We start from the raw sequence: 17,854 nt of genomic DNA on the forward strand, positions 1-17,854 counted from the left end.
AGCACCAGAAACGCATATCTGGAGTCTATATAAATGTTTAACCTTCTGCCTTCTCCTAACATCAATCCCCAGGTAAGGGCTACCAGCTCTGCATTTTGAGCAGAGGTTCCTAGGGAAAGAGGTCTAGCTTCATTGATCTGTTATGAGCTGATAGCTGCATAACTTGCCTTTTGATATCTTTCTTGGACAAAGCTACTTCCATCCATGAACCATCCCTCCTCAGGAGCTTGGAGGAGCAGGTCATGGATATCCTGTCTGCTTTCATAGATCTGGAAGATTACTTGTTCATGTTGTGTCCAGTGGGAGGTCTCTGAGTGACCAACCCTCTGCCTCTCTTCAGGTCCTTGCCTTCACGCTAGCAAAAAATCAAAAAGTGGGAGGGCTGGGGATTTAGCTCAGTGGCAAAGCGCCTGCCTGGCAAGCGCAAGGTCGTGTGTTCGGTTCCTGGTACCCGAGAAAAACCAAAAAAAAAAAAAAATCAAAAAGTGGGGCTCTTAGCAGAAAGGGGGAGTTCAAAACTTGTATAGTGCAAAGTGAAAGTTTATTTGAGGTGTGGCAAATGCAGAGAAAGCAGAAGAAAAGCTGTCTTAGCAGTAGAGTGGTGCTGCAAGATAGGGGGCATCCCACTCAGGACTGCCCAGTGAGTATAAGATTTATCCACACTTACAGGGGCAAATTGTTTTGTTGATTAATGTGGGCTGAGCCAATCAGTGTCTTAGCTTTTATTTCTGAGACGGGGATAAAGTCAGCACAAAGTAAATGTGAGTACTACTTTTGTAAAGGATACAGTAGTGTACATTTTTGTAAGCACATAGTACACAATAAGCATGTGATGGATGATCTTATAATCAGCCCCACAGATAAGCATTATAGTCATTAGCCACAAATAAGCATGTGATGATTTTACAATGTTAGTCATCTATGCTTTGCCTTGGGTTTTTTATGTTTCTTTAATCTGCCCCTGTAGTCCCCCTGTGACTCAGTCATCCTACTTCCATAGGATAGGGGACAGGGCCATGATTATTCTGGCTGCTTCTTTCTGGTGAGGGGAAATGTGAAGGGCAGGTGATGCTGGTCAAGGAGGGATGATCTAGGTAGCTGTGGTGGAAGGAGGTAGGTTCCATCTGTAGAACCATCTGCACTTTGATAGCATTGATGCTATACAGACACAAGCATGAAACTGCAGGCTGTTAGCTCAGTTGTTTGCTGTGACACAGGGACCATGTCTCTTCTACTTCTTCAAGGGCCTGGTCATGTACCTAATCCTGCCTAGGGGTCTCAGCTGTCCTACACTCCTCCCTTTAGAAATTACCATCCAGCTGCTATTGGACTTAGGGGTGATGACTGCTCTAGCTACTCCTGGCTAAAAGGGGGCATTGGCTGGAGCAGTGGATAATGTCCATTAGGAGGTCGATTGTATGGACCATAGTGGAGGGAAGGAGATGGCTGGACCCATCTGGACAATTGGAGTTTGGTAGCCCCTAGGTGAGAACAAACAAACCCTACCAAGAGATTAAAGCATGTATGACCAAATCATGGGAAGTATGGAAAGGACAGTTGTAACCAGATGGCTCTCAGATCTGTTTCCTGACGTGGCTGGAAACTGCCTGTAAGAGTTAGTGATTTAAAGCCCCTGTTTATGTCTATTCTATCTTAACATATCACTTTTGGTTACGTGGTTACATAGTAACCAAGTTTGGTTACTACTTTGGTTACGTCTCACTTTGGTTATACCTTTTGCTTCATGTTTAAGACCAAGCTAAAATGAGACCAGTATTAATCAAAATTAACCTTTTGGCAAATATCAAAGTGAGTTAAGGCTCTCCAGGGGTTTCTTGTGGGACCATGTGTAGAGCCTTTTAGCTCCTTTTGTCAATGTCAGGTGCCAGGATGGGTCATGGTCTTGCTTGACCATGTGGCTTCTCATAGAAGAAGGGGAGATTTTTTTTCCTGGTGATCCTCCTTTTTATCACACTGTACATTGGTTGATTCCTGCTCTTTGAAGTCCAACAGTCTCCTGCTCAGGAGATTGGGTGACTTACCAAAGTTGTAGGATCTTGTAGGAAAGGTTCCTTTCTGTCTTGAGACCTTGTTGACCTTGGAGGGCCAGGGCCAAAATATTGGCTGTTTTCTTAGCCCAATTATCTTTTTATCTCTGATCTCTAAACCTCAGTTGTGAACACCAAGAAGGATTAGTTATATCAGTATTGTGATGGGAGTAGTAGGTTTAATTTTATGATTTTATCTAGACATTAGACACTTTGAAATAGATAACATGACCAGGGAACTTATTTCATATTAACTATGGTTGTCTTAGAAGTTCAATCTCTGTAGAATGTTAACAGACAACAGTTATAAAGTTTTATAGAGAAAATTTGAGATCATAATATTTTAGTATGATTGTGGTGACATTATTAGAACCATTAGCTTTTGTTATTATCTCTGAAACACATTTAAATGTTTAATGTAATATACAACAACCTTTTAGTCAGTCCTAGTTATCTTTATGTAATCATAAAATATTAAATGGCATGAAGAACCTTTTACCCAATTTTATCATTTTAATGATAAAATACAGCTGCCCATTAGCAATAATGAGTATCATAAACCATGTCAGAATTGCCCAAGGAAGCAACTCCACTCTGGTTTTTTTTATCATTGACTCATCTAGATGTCCCTGCTGGTCATGTAAAAAAGCTCATGTCTAGCATTAATCTCAGAAATGAGAGTTAAAGCCTTTGTCTGAAAGCATTAGTTGGACTGGGGAGGAGAGGTAGGCTGTTGCTGCTTAGATTTTAAAGTGGTTTTTCTTTTTCTTTCCCCCTCCCCCTCCCTTCTTCCTTCTCTTCTTTCCCCTTTCTTCTTCTTCTCCTTCTCCTTCTCCTTTTTCTTCTCCTGCTTCTTTGTCCTCTCCCTCTTCCTTCTTCTTCTCCTTCTCCTTTTTCTTCTCTTGCTTCTTTGTCCTCTCCCTCTGCCTTCTCCTTCTCCTTCTCCTTCTCCTTCTCCTTCTCCTTCTTCTGTCTCTGATTGTTACATTTTAAAATTTGACTGGCTGCCAAGAACTCTCCAAGTGAACCATACCCCCTCAGGATCTTGGAGAAGCAGGTCACTGATATCCTGTCTGCTTGTATAGGTCTGAGAGATTACTGGTTCACAAGAGTAGCTAAATTTGGTCCTGTAGACATCAAAGAAGCAGTGTTAATAGTAGTACAAGTTTTTATAATAACCTTAGGAGTGTCTTAAGAGCATAACCTGATAACCACAAGTTAACCACAAGTAAACTTTTGTCTCCAGAATAGTTCAGACCTGATGGAGAGTCAGAACTTCTAGTTTCTGTTCTGAAGTTAGCTTTGTAGATTCTTCTGTTAGTACAGCTGTAGCTGCTATTGCTTTCAGGTAGGATGGCTATCCAGTAGCCACCTCATCTCATTTCTCTGAAAATTATCTAATTTCTTTGGGTGGGGTTCTCATCCTAGCCTTTGGATCAAGACTCTAAAGCAGTTCCTTCTTTTTCTCATACTTAGAGAAAGGTTTTTGTTGTTTTGTTTTGTTTTGTCTTGTCTTGTCTTGTTTTGTTTTGTTTTGTTTTAAGTCTGGTATTCCCAGTGCTGGAGCCTGAAGAAGGGCGTGCTTTATTTTTCTAAAGGCATTGTCAGTTACTTTTATCCATTCTAGGGCCGCTTACCCAGAGACTTTTACTACCTCATGTAAAAGCTTTGCCATCAGTCTAAAATTAGGTAGCTAGATCCTACCAAAGCCTGCAATTCTCAGGAAGGAACAAACCTGTTGTTTGGCAGTAGGAGGCTCAAGGTCACAGATAGCCTAGATCCAGTCCTTAAACAGCTATCATTTCCTGGGTGTAAGAATGTATCCCAGATATTTAACTTTTTGGAGGAATACCTGAGTCTTTTCTTTGGAGACTTTATATCCCTTCTTAGCTAAAAGGTTAATAGTTTGTGTAGCGTAATGGCCAGATAGTTCCTGAGTTGGGCTGCAATCTAGGATGTCATTTATATACTGCAGGATGGTTCCTTGTTCTAACTTTAGGTTCTTCAAGATGTTTTCTAGTGCCCAAGCAAAAAAGTGAGGGCTGTCTCTAAACCCCTGTGGGAGAACTGTCCCAGTATATTGCTGTTTTTATCTTGTAATGGGATGTTCCCATTCAAAGGCAAACAGAAACTGAGAGTCTGGGTGTAGGGGGATAAAGAAGAATGTGTCTTTGAAATCTCAGACTGAAAGCTGGGAGTGGTGGCTCACACCTGTAATCCCAGCACTTGGGAAGCTGAGATAGGATGGCCATGAGTTTGAGGGCAGCCTGCGCTACCTAGTGAGTTCAAGGCCAGCCTGCATTACACAGGGAAATCTTGTCTCAAAACAAAACAAAACAATAAATCTAAGACTGAGAACCAATTAGTATTACCTGGTATTTGGGAGAGAATTGTATATGGATCTACCACTAGAAGATGGATAGGAATAACAGCCTCATTATTGAGGCAAAGGTCTTTTACCATCCTATATTCTCCCGAGGGCTTTATTATAGGAAGAATGGGAATACTGCAAGGGACTGATAAGGTTTTAAGAGGCTGTATTTGCGACATCTGTCTGTGAGAGGCTGGGGGCCTTTATGTGCCTCTTCCTTGATTGGATACTGCATTTGATTAGGAAATTGGCTGGGGCCTGTTAGTCTGACATAGCTAAATTTACCCTACCAAGTATTCCTTTGTACCATGCAGGAGGATTTACCTTTTGGCCAATTTGGTCAGGGAAACCTGGTATAGTCCCAGCAAGTAAAATCCCTTTTGACCTTAGATGGAACTTGAGAATCACCCCCAATTTTGTTAATAAATCTCTTCCTAGCAAGGGAGTTGGACACTGGGAGAATAGAAACTTAGAGTTGAGCATTTGACCTTCAAAGCAACATGTCAAAGGAGGAGTAAAGAATTTCTGACTAGGGGTCCCTTTGACCCTAACTATGGCTATAGACTTAGAGGAGAGTTTTCTAGAGAGGAAACCAAAACAGAATGAGTCCCTCACCCCATCTATAAGTAGTTGAATTGATTCACCCATGACATCCAAGATTACTCAGGGTTCTGATATAGAGGAAAGAAACTCTCAACCTGCTACATGTCCGGTACAAGTTCATGTTCTCTAAAATCAAAGAATGAATTTTAGGAACAACTGAGGTTAAAAGCAGAATATATTTATTGGGGGAAAGAAAGCTTCTGCCTGAGAGAGAGACAGAAAGGCCCCCTAGTGAGTTGCCAAGAACCCTGCCTTTTTTAGGGATTTTTATAGAGCAAAACCATGAGGTAAAGCAGGTCTAACATGGGAGAAAATGGGAAATCATAAGGTGGGCCTGAGGTGGGACAAAACTATGGTCAACTAATAAGATTATGAGCATAACTACTCAGATAATAGTTATTAAATCAGGATCAAACGGTGAAGCAAGTCATGTAGCAAGCGGGTATGAATACCAAACCCATACCTAAGAGGGTGGATCAGTGGCTCCTCCTGGCTTTCCCAAGGTGATCCATACCTATTTAGAATATCAGTCACTCTTCTATATAATATCCTTAGGGGAAGTATGTGAGTGCAATCATTTATTGAAGGCTGACCCTCAGCTGGAGGGGTCTGTCTCCCCCACAGTTGTAAGGTATCCAGTCATCTGCACTGGCTCCTTTGAGGGCCTACCCTTGTGTCTGTCTCCCCCACAGTTGTAAGGTATCCAGTCATCTGCACTGGCTCCTTTGAGGGCCTACCCTTGTCTGACTGCCTATAATATTTCTAACTTAGCTGTATATAATAGTTCCTCCGAGGAGATGGTAATGTCTGTGGACAGGGGCATTGCAGGTTCCCCTGGGCCTCTTCAATCCTCAAAGCAGCAAATGAGGGTTTGCCTTGCCTAGCTCCTCTCTGGGAGTGCAGACAGTCAAACCTCCAGGGACAGGATTGGGGATGTGGCTCAGTGATAAGAGTTCTTGCCTTGCATGCCCAAGGCCCTGGGTTCCATCCCCGCCACCATAAAAAAAAAACCTCTGGTGCCACAAGTCAGGCACATTAGCTGCCTCACATTTGGAACAGGGCCCAAGCAGAGGCTTGATACAACCTCACACCCATTGTCCAGTTCCTTTGCACTTGAAACAAGAACCGTTTTCTCAGTTGTTCTGGATTTTTCCTTAGACAACCTAGGTGGGTTTAAAGCATTACCAACTGCAACAGTTATAATCTTAGCCTTTCTCTTTTACCTGTCCTCTAGGTCCTGATGGTTGAACTCAGAAAAGGTCATGTCCAGCAATTTATCCGTAGGTGTCTGTGGCCTCATCTGAAGGTTTTGTAGCTTACACCGGATATCTGGGGCTGACTGGCAGAGGAAGTGTCTCATTAGTACCTCTCCCTTCCTGGAAGATGGGTCTATATTAGTATACTTGCAGAAGGCCTCTGCTAATCAGTTAAGACATAGTTGGATTTTCCTCTGCACCCTGTAAGGTGCTACTCACTTTATCATAATTAACAGACTTTTTAATATACCTTTTGATGCCCATGATAAGAGCAGCTAGCATACTAGACATCATTTCTAGTCCATGCTGAGTATTATGGTCCCAGTTTAGCTCTGTTGAGAAGAGAATAGCCTCTCCAGGGTGGTTTCCTTCCCTTTTTAAAGCATATTGTTCATCTGCGAACTCCTATCCTCTTGTAGGGTTTTTTGTCTTTCTTCTGACATACAGCAAATGGCCAAGATGAATTCAACTTCTCGCCATTATAAGTCAAAAGCAAGGGTCAAAGTTTGGGACCCGTCTGCAAACTTCCTAGGGTCTTCTGACAGTTGGCATAATCATTCCTTGCACTGTTGGACGGCTGCAATTGAAAAGGGAACCTGCACTCTAGTGTTTCCTTCCACCCTGGGACTTACCTTAGGGGCAAGATAAGTTGCAAATTAGAGTAGTAAGAAACACCACTTTGGATTCAACCTACAAGGCTTAAAGCTCTCTGTGTGTACCCAGCAGGACTTGGGGCTGCCTGAGGAGGCTGCCGAGAGAGCTGAGGAATCTTGGGTTCCTCTGGGGCACTAGGCTAGTGGAGTTCCTGGTCACTTGGAAGGGATGGACCTGATTTATTAGTCTGAGGAATATAAGGGGGAGGTTGAGATGACTTGCTAGTGGTTATCCTCCCTAAGTGGTTATCCTCCCTAAGTAGACCAGCAAGACCTGGATCCTCCTGAGAGACAAATGAAGGTCTTAAAACAGGGTCATCCAGGATATTTTTTGTCTTCCTTGGGGTCCATACTAAGTACATGATTCTTGAGCACTCCCTTTGATAAAGAGTTACAAAAGCCTGAACATGAGGCATTTCACTCCACCTTTTATGTTCCAAGCAGAAACTCTGTAACTGAAGAATAGTCTCATAGTTTAAAGCACCATCCCTTACCCATCTTTTGTCACCTCCCAGTTTATACTGAACCCAGACCGTATTGCAATGGTAGATAAGCTGCTCTTGTTTCAAATTGTCAGAATCAAACCTGTCCCGTTCATCAAGGATATAGCCTAGTGTTAAAGTCAGTGGAATCTGTATAGTGACAGGATCTAATAGATTTCCCATCTGCTTGTCTTGGGACCTATAGAGAGGAGACAGTTAGGCCTGTACTCCTTAAGGTGGCATCCCATGCATAAGGAAGAGACCTGAACTCCACAACATGCCTCCTAAGGGACTTTTACACAATACTGGACAGATGTCTCTGTCTGGACCTTAGGGCGATACTGGTATCAAGAACACAGAAGCACAGAAGAAAGCCCCCTGAGGGCCTTTGTCTCCATCCCGGGGACCTATTAACTTCTTAAGGGCAGGGGGACTAGGCCATTTGTTGGCCTTGCCTAGTCCAAACTCCCATGAAGTAATTGCAAATTTTCCCAAGCAAAGTTCTTTTAACCACTTAGCTGGACCCCTTAATGACCCAACTTGTATTTATTCTAAAGCTCTGAAAGGTTTAGCTGTTATTTCAAGCCCCTTGATGACTCTACTTAACCAGATATGAAACCATGTGAGAAAGCCCCTCGTGTTTATTCTGATGAAAAAAGTATTAAGAACTGGGATGGCTGTTTTCATATACTCATTGTCACTTTAGTTAGGTTTTTAAATGTTAAATGCTGTTCTGTTCTAGCATCAGGCATCAAACTTTAACTTAACTGCATTTAAACAGGGAAACACAAATCCAGGTGTCAGTGGCCCCAGGCAGGCTCTTGGAGTGGCCAGGAGCCTTGGGCAGTTTAAAACAGATGGTTTTTTTTTTTTTTTTCCTTACATTCCCTTTTTTTCCTCCAGAGCCACAGTAAAATGACCATGGCCCACTAGGATAGGAGTAGGCCCCCAGTATTGCCCCGCAAAGCTACAGAGTTTTGGCAGCAGCAAGGCTGCATAGGTTCTTAAAAGGATAGTACAGAGTTTTTCTTTCTGTGCTGGAAGAAAACGGTTCCTCTCTCTGGTTTCCCATAAAACCCTATCCTCTCCAAAATCAGAGGCTTAGCTCGTAAGGCCAGTTATTTTAAAAAACAAAGAAAAGGGATAAAAAAGAGATAGACAAAAAAAAAAAAAAAAAGATGGCGGCCGCCAGTGATGCACACCCACGTAAAAGTTATGCATAGTCACACAAAAAGACAAGACGGCAGCTGGCCATGTGACAAGGTAACGTGGTGGCACTCCTGACCAAAACAAACTGAAAAAAATCATTTACAAACTTGTAAGTGGAAACCAGGCTAATTTAGCAAAATACATGACAAACAAACATGCAGACACCAAGGCATACCCCCAGAGTGAACACAAGCAGCTAGAAAGACAAGCCTACTTTACTTTCCCCATCTGCACAGCCAGGGCAGGAAGACCCTCACTTGTGCCTTGAAAAGAGTCCCCCATTTCCTGGTTTAAGGGAGAGAGCAAGGGAAAGAAATAGAGAAAAACTCTCATGGAGAGACCCAAAAATTGTGCCCAACATGAGCCTTCCCTTGGTCTCCAGTACCTGAGCCTTACTATCATGGCTCGCCACACCAAAATGTTATCTCTGGCTGGTTCTCCCAAAATGTTAACTCCCGGCTGGCTACAGCCGAAGTGTTATCTCTTAGCTGGCTATGCCAAAATGTTGTCAGGTAGTTCCTTTAGAAATGGCTCTCCAATTAAAAGTATTCCAGGTCCTTCTTGCTTCACACAAAGAGTTGGACAAGACAAGCCAAAAATGGTGCCAAACGTTTATTTGAAAAGTGAAGGGTGAATAGGGTTAGGGACTGAACTTAAGCTGAACAAAGAAAAGAAACGATAAAAGCAAAAATATAAGTGCGCCCTGTGTCTGGGACACAAAGCGGGCTACCATGAAGAGTCATGGCAGGCTCCTCATGCACCTCGTCTCTTTTATGCTATCCACAACTCATGGAAGCCCACAGGAAGTTCCACATACAGGGTCCTGAGAATTATTTGGCACTGTCCTGGGATCTTATAATTAACAGGTCCTGCTTATTTCCCCAGCCAGCTTTGCCACGCCCTGTCTCCTAAATCAACCTCCCCTTGCCTCCTCACTGTGTTTCTGTAGATGACGTCTTCCAACCTTAACTCTTCTGGGTTTTTTCCTGTATTTCATGTTTCCCAAAAGCATTTTTAGACTGCTAGTTCTTGATGTTTTCATTTTAGATGTTATCTGGAAGGTTAGGGTTTAACTCCCTTGCGTCACTTCCCACATACACATTTGCCCCTCACCCCGCCTATCCCAGCAGAGTATTCACACATTTTGATTAAGTTCTTTTTAACTTTCTTCATTGTATCAATCTTTTTTGCTTAATCAAACATATAACAAGGTGACATTTATTTTTAAAAACAAGGGGGGGTTTTTTGTTTGTTTTGTTTTGTTTTGATTTTCTCCGGTACTGGGAACCGAACTCACGACCTTGCACTTGCCAGGCAGACGCTTTGCCGCTGAGCTAAATCCCCAGCCCCAAAACAAGGTTTTTTTATTTGTCTAAGTTTTTGGCCTTCCCCCTCTCCCTCTACTTCTCCCTCCCTCCTTCTCACCCTCATTTTTTAAATTTCACAACTATGTGCGTTGGTCTGTTTTTATTTTAGAGGACACTCATGGGGCCCTTTTAATCTAGAAACTCATGTCTTTTGGTGCTTGACATGTTCTTGTATTACAGCGGTGCCTCAGTTCACAAACTGGATTCTTTCCACCATTCTGGTCACAAACCGAGGTGGACTAGAGCCAAATCAAATTCAATGGTTAGCTTCAGTGTTGACTTTATGGGGCAATTTGATTCAGTTCTCATCCAGTTCAGTTTGTGACCAGAATTGTGGAGAGAACCGAGTTCATGAACCGAGGCACCACTGTATTATTTAACAATCTTCTCTGTTTTTTCTTTCTGAAACCCATAACATGCAGCTGTTCCCTTTTTTATTATCTAGGTTTTTGTTTTTGTTTTGTCTCTGTATTTTCTGGAATGCATTGATTTATCTTCATCTTAACCTTCTACTACATTTTGGATACTTTTCTATTACAGTTTTCACTGTATTGTAGTTTCATTTCATCCCTCGGACTTATTCTATTCTTTTATCCTACTTTAGTTTATGAGTAAAATATCTTCTCTTACCTTTCTGAGGTTATCGTTTGTATGAATGTTTTTTTTCTTATGCTTTCTGAAACCTTTTTCTTTTCTTTGGGTAGATTTTTTTAAAAATCTTCATTTCATGTTAAAGGTTTCCTTCAGACATGTTGGTTGTATGTCATGCATGGAGGAGATGCAGAGAAGCCATTGGGAGGAAAGGTTGTGGGCAGGACTCTCCCCATGACGAGTGACGGTGGGCTCTTTCTGGGCGCTCTCCTCCATTGTCAATGTCCGCAGTCATTGTTTGGAGCGATCCAGTGTCCCAGGAGAGCAATCCTGTCTTTCCCTGAAAAGCATCAAGTCAGGTGCAGCCTTTCAGCATCCAAAGAGGGAAGGTTCTGGTGGTGTCCCACCCTTCACTGTGGAGTGTCACTCTCCCCCTTCTCTGTAGGCCCCACTGCCTCCATCTGTGTGTCATTACTGGAGCATCCTAGTTCATCTTGTCCTGAGAGTGACTTTGTTCCCTCTGGGTGGGATGGCGGCAGTCATCTGGCCACATAGGCTTGGGGAGGTGTCTGACGGGTTCCTAAAGACTCCCCATTGAGTTTCTACGCTCAACCCTACTGGTCCCAGGGACCCCCTCTCAGGCCAGGTGCTGAGCCTTCCACAGCCTCACTTCTCTGTGGTTTGTCCCTGACGGCACATGACTGTCTGCTGTCCCCACTCCCAAGTTGACTATGCTTCCCACCCACCAGAGTCTTGTTGCCATTGCCACCTCTCTTGTCCTTTATCCCTTGTTTGTTCCTCAGGTGCCACACAGTGGGGCTTCAGAAGGGAGCAGAGAGCATCATCTGCTCAGTGTGCCATGGTTCTCTCGCGTCTGCCCACTGTGGTTCCGGCAGGCAGCTGCCTGGCCCACGAGGGAGGCAGGAATAAGGACGCTGGCCTCCAGAGAAGCGGGATTGCTAAGTCACAGGCTCAGAACGGAAACAGAGTTTAATTTGGCGGTTAAAACTCTGGACCTTGGCCCAGACTCCTACCCGTGTTGGCAGACACGTTACATTATTCTTTAAGCCTCAAAAAATGGGATAATGATGGGACTGCCTTGTACGTTTTCTTGAGCGTTGAATGAGGAAACTAGCAGAGTGTTTAGTGCAATGCCTGACACGTGGTAAACCTTCCATATGTGGGGTTGCAGTTACTGCTGTTATTTTTCCACTATTTCCAAGTGATTGATCTGTGGCCTGGGATGGGGATGAGGGTGTGTCTCCTCCCCCAGAGCAGGCAGAGAATGAGAGAATTGTTGGAACATCAGAATAGTAGGCACCTCCCAAACACCCCTAGGGCTTGTTCCCAGCTTCCCCTCCCAGGGTGCCACCCAGCACCTTGGCTCTGGGACAGACAGACAGACAGGGGAGTCTCTGTCTGTGGTCGCTGCTGGAATGCACAAGAGACTTGGCCTGGGGCCTGGGCAAGGGTGGGAGCAGAAGCTGAGCGCCTGAGCCAGCCATAAGCCCAGCACCGGGAAGAGCCAGAGAGAGGCAGAAAGATGGAGATGCTCACTCTACGGGTCACAGGGTGCTCGGGAGAGAGGTGCTGTCTCCCCAGGTCTGTCACACCTTCACCCGCCCACGCCATCCCAGGGATCCCAGGGATCAGGCAGCAAGGGGAAGGGAGAGTGGGCATTCGGACAGTCACAGTGGCATCAGGGAAGAGCAGAAACTTCAGTCTCCTTCCTGGGCCTGGGACACGAACCAGGCCCCCCCAAAAAGGGTGGGGAGTTTAATGAGTGAGTCAGGGAGCCTTTCCAGGGCCTGAGGGTCTGGGGCATGCAGCCCACCCACCATCCTGAGGGACCCCACACTCCAAGCTCCCTGCAGATACATGGCTGCTTACTGGCTGCGTGGACCCAGACATAATGAATCCACCAGACATGATGAATCCACACTCTAACCCTGCCCTGTCTCAGTCACCGTGGCCCTAAAGGTCACTAGGCCATGTCATAGGACAGTGGACAGTGGTAAAGGATGCAGACATGACAGGGAGGCAGACAGATGACAATCTGGATGACCAGTGCAGTGGCAGACAGTCCTTGTGGGTATCTAGGAAGACAGAGAGGGACACTAGCCTCTGGGATTGGGAGGCTCAGAGTTGCCTTCTGGTGGCCAGTTAGGGAGCAGGACACTCTTGGAGGGGCTCAAGGCCCACCCAAAGGCCAGTGAGAGATCTGGGAAGGTGAAGATCTTTGCTGGTGGCGCAGGGCTGAGGAGGATTCCCCAAACCATCCAAGTCTCCCAGCCTAAAAAACCCAGGAGCCTCTTCAGGCTGGGAAATGCTTTAGGGCCCCTGGAGAGAGGTCACATTGGTCAAGAGCCTCTGCTTGGACAGGAGGGGAGCCTGCCCTCAAAGCGGTCTTGTGCCTGAACCTCTGGGCCCAGGACCAGCCCAAGGGCAAGAGAGTGGGGCATGCAGGTCCATCCACAGGGGATGGGCAACTCTGTACCATCCAGAATGTCCCCCAGTGTCTACACTAACACAGCCCTGCTGTCATCAGAACAAGGAGCTGAGGACAGGCTGACAGTCATGGGGACCTGGGTGTGTGTCACAGTGCAGAACCTGGCAGGGAGCCAGCCAGAGGAAGGAAGGGCCGGCCGCTGGCCATCGTGTGACTTCCCAAGTAGACACTGCTATTTATACTCAAGGGCTTAGGACAGGCCCCCAATCATTGAGGACATGGGGTGGCCCCAGGCCACAGCATCCACAGCCAGGCAGAGAGAATGCCTGACTCCCCAGACTGCCTTTGATCCTGCATGGAATTGGAACCTGTAGGGGTACCCACATCCCCCAACTTCTCTCTCACACAGGACAGGTCCCCAAATCATTGTGCACTGGAGTGGCACCTTCATCCACTCAGCACCAGGTCCCAGCCAGGAAATGGGACTGGAGCTGGACAGGCCGCTGGCAGGTGTCCATCCCAGGGCAAGGGTGCCCCCATCCACACCCACAATACCAGTGTGTGGAGGGAAAGAGGGCACCCAGACCATGCTGCTCCACCACTTTTAGTGGACTCTGTGCCCCAGTGTGCTGCCAGGGAGGCCCCAGGCTCAACAAGTTCTTGGGGACACATCCTTGTCCTCGCCAGGCCTCCTGTGGTGGTTGTTATCTGGTGTTTGGAGTGAAGTATTTGAAGGCCAACAGCCCAGGCAGGGAACAGCATGGGCCCGGAAGCCAGGCAGGCGATAGACAGCTCTGAGCCCTGTGGCGTCAAGAGATGTTCCTGGCATAGTCTGCCCCGTTGTGAGGTGCCCTGATGGCATGTGAAAAGGACTGAGCCTGGCATGCTCACCCAGGGCACAGGCACGTCCCACCACTGGCTGGCCCATGCCCATTTAAAGGGAAGTGTTGGGCCCCATAGGTGATACAGAGGGACCCTCGGGTCCCTGGCAGCAATGTAGTCTCCAGGGATTTGTTCACTGGGCTTGGTGCAGCCTGGGGCCTATCACCAGCCCGGGGCTGAGGCCCACCCACCACCCATCCCCCAGGCCCATAGCTGCCCCCTCTCAGCTCAAGGATCCCTGGGTTTGAGTCCACCAGCCCTGCCGGAGGACACTGACCTTCTTTCCTTCTTTCCTCTCTCCTTCCTTCCCTCCCTTTCTTCCTCTCTCCATTTCTTTCTCTTCTCTTTCTCTCTCCTCTTTCTCTCTCTCTCTCTTTCTTTCTTCCTTCCTTCCTTCCTTCCTTCCTTCCTTCCTTCCTTCCTTCCTTCCTTCCTTTCTTTCATTCTTTCATTCTTTCGTTCTTTCGTTCTTTCCTGTTTGCTTGCTTTGCTTTGGGACATCATGCATGTTAGGCAAGCGCTCACCACTGCATTAGAGCCCCGGCTCTTTCTAATTTTATTTTGAGACAGGGTCTCACTAAGTTGCCCAGGCTGATCTCAAACTTGTGAACCTCCTGCCTCAGCCTCCCAAGTGGACTAGAATGGCAGGCATGCACCCCCACAGCCAGCTTAACTTTTGTGTCTTGACCCTAGCATCTCCCACAGCCTCATTACATCCTCTGGGGTCTCCTCCACCTTTCTCAGGCCAGGCCCCAAGATGCACTGCCCCTGCCCTCCCCTCTCTGTGACCCCACCCCACTTGTCCTGGCCAGCACCCACACTCACCCCACTCCCTGGCCTGGCACATGAGCTTCCTGGACTAGACAATTAGAGGGCTTCTGCCTCTTGGCCCTGCCGAGCCAGGGGCCCCACACCTTTGCTGCCTTGTTGGCTCTGCCACTGAATGTCTGTATGGCTCCCCGCTCCCACCAATGCTGCCTGGGAGGCCTTGGCCTCTGCCATCCCTCGAGCTCCCTGCCTGCAGTGGCTCTGGGCAGTGTTCCTCCTCCGACTCTGCCGCAGTGGGGGTTTGTGATGGGCATAGGCTGCTACCAGGGAAGCTGGCTGGAGGGGACAGGAGCAGGAGAGCTACCCATGGTGTGGAAGTGGGCAGGTGGCCCACCTGGCAGCACAGGGCTGCCTGGGGGACCCGGCCTGCCCCAGATGAGCTCAAGCCCTGTTTGCCAGCCCTGCTGTGATGCTCCAGACCCTCAGCCCCCAGCTCCATGGGCAAAGTAAGTGAGCTCAGAACTGGCCCACCCAAGGGTGCTGGGCTGCACCCCAAGGAGAGTCTTCACCCACGAGAACAAGTGCATTGGGCAACAGCTCGTGCCACAGCTGGCACTGTTAAGCTAGGTGGTGCCAGAGGTGAGAGAGGTCCGCAGAGCCAGGCGGGGGCGGGGGACCAGCCTGGCCACGGGGAGACTAGCAGGGCCCTGCAGCCTCAGGGCTTTATGCCCTTCTCACCTCTGTCCTCCCAGCCCCCTGCAGCTTTCTACCAGCCCCATGTGCTGTCCCCCTTTCTTGGGACAGTAACCCCTCACCCTTCCTCCTGACCACCCTCCAGCCGTGGGTGGGGCATGTGCCTGGATGACTCTCCAACCACCGATGTCATCGACTTCCCCTCTGTGCCGCCCGGGGTCCTGTACGACGTGGACCACCAGTGCCACCTCCAGTACGGGGCCAACTCCATCTTCTGTGAGGGCGTGGATGTAAGTGTGGCAGGGGACAAGAGGATGCAGAGTTGATCCTCAGCACTCAGGGACGCCAGCCTAGGAGAAGCCCTGCTTCCCCCAACCTTGGAGCACCCCAGTCAGTGGCCCGTGGGAGGGCCGTGGCGTGGAGGCTGGGCTGACCATCTCCATGCTGTGGGCCCCCCGGGGCCTCCCTCAGCCTCCTGCCAATGAGGTCCTGGGGCAGAATGCATGATGTCTCAGCCACAGCTTGTGACAGAACCCTGGCTCCCTGGGGTTCCTCCCAGAGGACAGGCAGGGCTGAGGTGTGGTCTAGATGTGGGGGAGGCAGGGAAGACAGGGCTCCTCTGGGGTCCTCACACCTGCAGACCACCATGGTATGCCAGCCTGTGGAACAGTGTCCAAGGGGCCCAAGGACAGCAAGGGAGGTGGGTGCGTGGTGGCCCTGGGGCAGGAGTGAGGGTATGGCCATGCCTCCTCCCTACAGAACGTCTGCCACACGCTCTGGTGCTCTGTGGGGATGACCTGTCACTCCAAGTTGGACCCCGCTGTGGACGGCACCAAGTGTGGGCCAGGCAAGGTAGGGGAGGCTCCCACCCCAGCTGTCGGGGGAGGGCTGATTCTCTGGCCCCTGCTCTGGGGTCACCTCTGCCTCATGGTCCAGCAGACCCCTAGCCCTCTCTGGCCCAAGTCTGCAAGACAGAGACCTTGGAGACAGGGCCTGATGCCATGATCCTCTAAGGCATCTTCACTCAAGAGTCACAACTGGGCCCTGTCTCATCCTTCTCCCAGCCTGAGTCTGGGTCCTGGAACATGCACGACTGTGGGGGCCTCTTTTACTCCTTCTGTCTCTCCCCACTGTCCACCTACTTTATTCTCACTAGGGTAAGGATGACTGATAGATTCAGGGGGTTGCTTTGCCCCCATCTGTCTTGGCAGTGGTGTTTCAATGGGGACTGCGTCCCTATGGGTTTCCGGCCCGAGCCAGTGGATGGCGGCTGGTCCGACTGGAGCGCCTGGTCCGTCTGCTCACGGAGCTGTGGCACGGGTGTGCAGAGTACCGAGCGATGGTGCACACAGCCTGAGTAAGTGGGGGCACAGGTACCTGGGGTGAAGGACTGGGCAGACTCTGGAGGCTGACAGGGATCTGGTGGTGACCCCATTGCTGAGAAAGTGGGGAGATGCATCAGAGGCCAAGGAGCACCTGGCTGGAGGGCGGCCGGAGAAGGCAGTGGTCAGAGCTTGGCCACCAGGCCTCGGAGAGACCAGGGCTCCAGTCCACTCCACCTCACAACTTCTCTAGGCCTCAGTTTCCCTGGTTGTGCCCACCTGGTATAAAGTGGCTCTTGGAGTGAATGTCATAGGCCACATGGGTGCAGCCAGTGTGTGATGAGCATTCAGCAGGCACCCTCAATGCACCAGCAGTGCCACATGGGTCTGAGGTGGGCCCCTCCCTGGTGTTTCCCCTCCAAAGAGGGCAGTGAGAAGCCAGTGTGGCACAGGCCCAGCAACATGGCAGCTGGGCCAGCAGGATTCAGAACCCCCTCTTGCAGCAACACCCTGCCGTGCCCCCATGCCTGGTGGAGTGGACTGGACCCTGGCCTAGAGGGGTAGGGTGGGCATTGCCAGCAGCCCTGGCTGCAGACTCAGGCCGGCTAGAGTGCCAAGTCTTGGACACCAGTGCCAGCCACATCTGCTATGCCCCAACCCTCGGCCCCTGCCCCATTTATTGAGAGGAACCCAAGACCCAGAGCCCAGGCATCCTGCCACCTTCATCCCTTGGGTCCTCACCAAAAGGTGGAGCTGGGGGCTGCCTGGCCCGGGAGGTGGGGTTGAGCACTGCAGGACCCTAAGCATGGCCCACCTGCTCCCCACAGGCCCAAGTACAAGGGCAGGTTCTGCTTGGGCGAGCGCAGGCGCACGCGCCTCTGCAACCTGCAGGCCTGCCCGCCTGGCCAGCCTTCTTTCCGCCATGTCCAGTGCAGCCACTTCGACTCCAAGCCCTACAAGGGCCAACTGCACACATGGGTACCCGTGTTCGACTATGGTGAGTCTTTCACCCTGGGGACTGAGGCCCTAGGGCGGGGGACATGTGGGTCCCAGTTCCTCACTGATGCAGCCAGGAAGCCTAGTCATCACCCTTTCTGTCCCCAGGGCCTCACCCCCAGCTCCCCTCCTGGCACCACATGTGGCCACCCAGAGCCCCCAGC

At 49.0% G+C, this 17,854-nt stretch overlaps 1 protein-coding gene across 6 annotated transcripts in view; it reads left to right on the forward strand.

Annotated features, from left to right (window-relative positions):
• Positions 1 to 17,854, forward strand: part of Adamts7 (ADAM metallopeptidase with thrombospondin type 1 motif, 7) — a 55,694-nt gene that overhangs the window by 20,851 nt on the left and 16,989 nt on the right. For all 6 annotated transcript variants that reach the window (XM_013518885.1, XM_013518887.1, XM_013518886.1 and 3 more), the window contains exons 9-12: positions 15,518 to 15,662; positions 16,132 to 16,224; positions 16,584 to 16,729; positions 17,522 to 17,691. In XM_013518885.1, coding sequence (XP_013374339.1) covers positions 15,518 to 15,662; positions 16,132 to 16,224; positions 16,584 to 16,729; positions 17,522 to 17,691 — 554 coding nt within the window. The remainder of the gene's footprint in view (positions 1 to 15,517; positions 15,663 to 16,131; positions 16,225 to 16,583; positions 16,730 to 17,521; positions 17,692 to 17,854) is intronic.

The sequence above is a fragment of the Chinchilla lanigera genome, unplaced genomic scaffold, assembly GCF_000276665.1.
Source record: "Chinchilla lanigera isolate Chin_1 unplaced genomic scaffold, ChiLan1.0 scaffold00049, whole genome shotgun sequence".
Taxonomy (NCBI): Eukaryota; Metazoa; Chordata; class Mammalia; order Rodentia; family Chinchillidae; genus Chinchilla; species Chinchilla lanigera.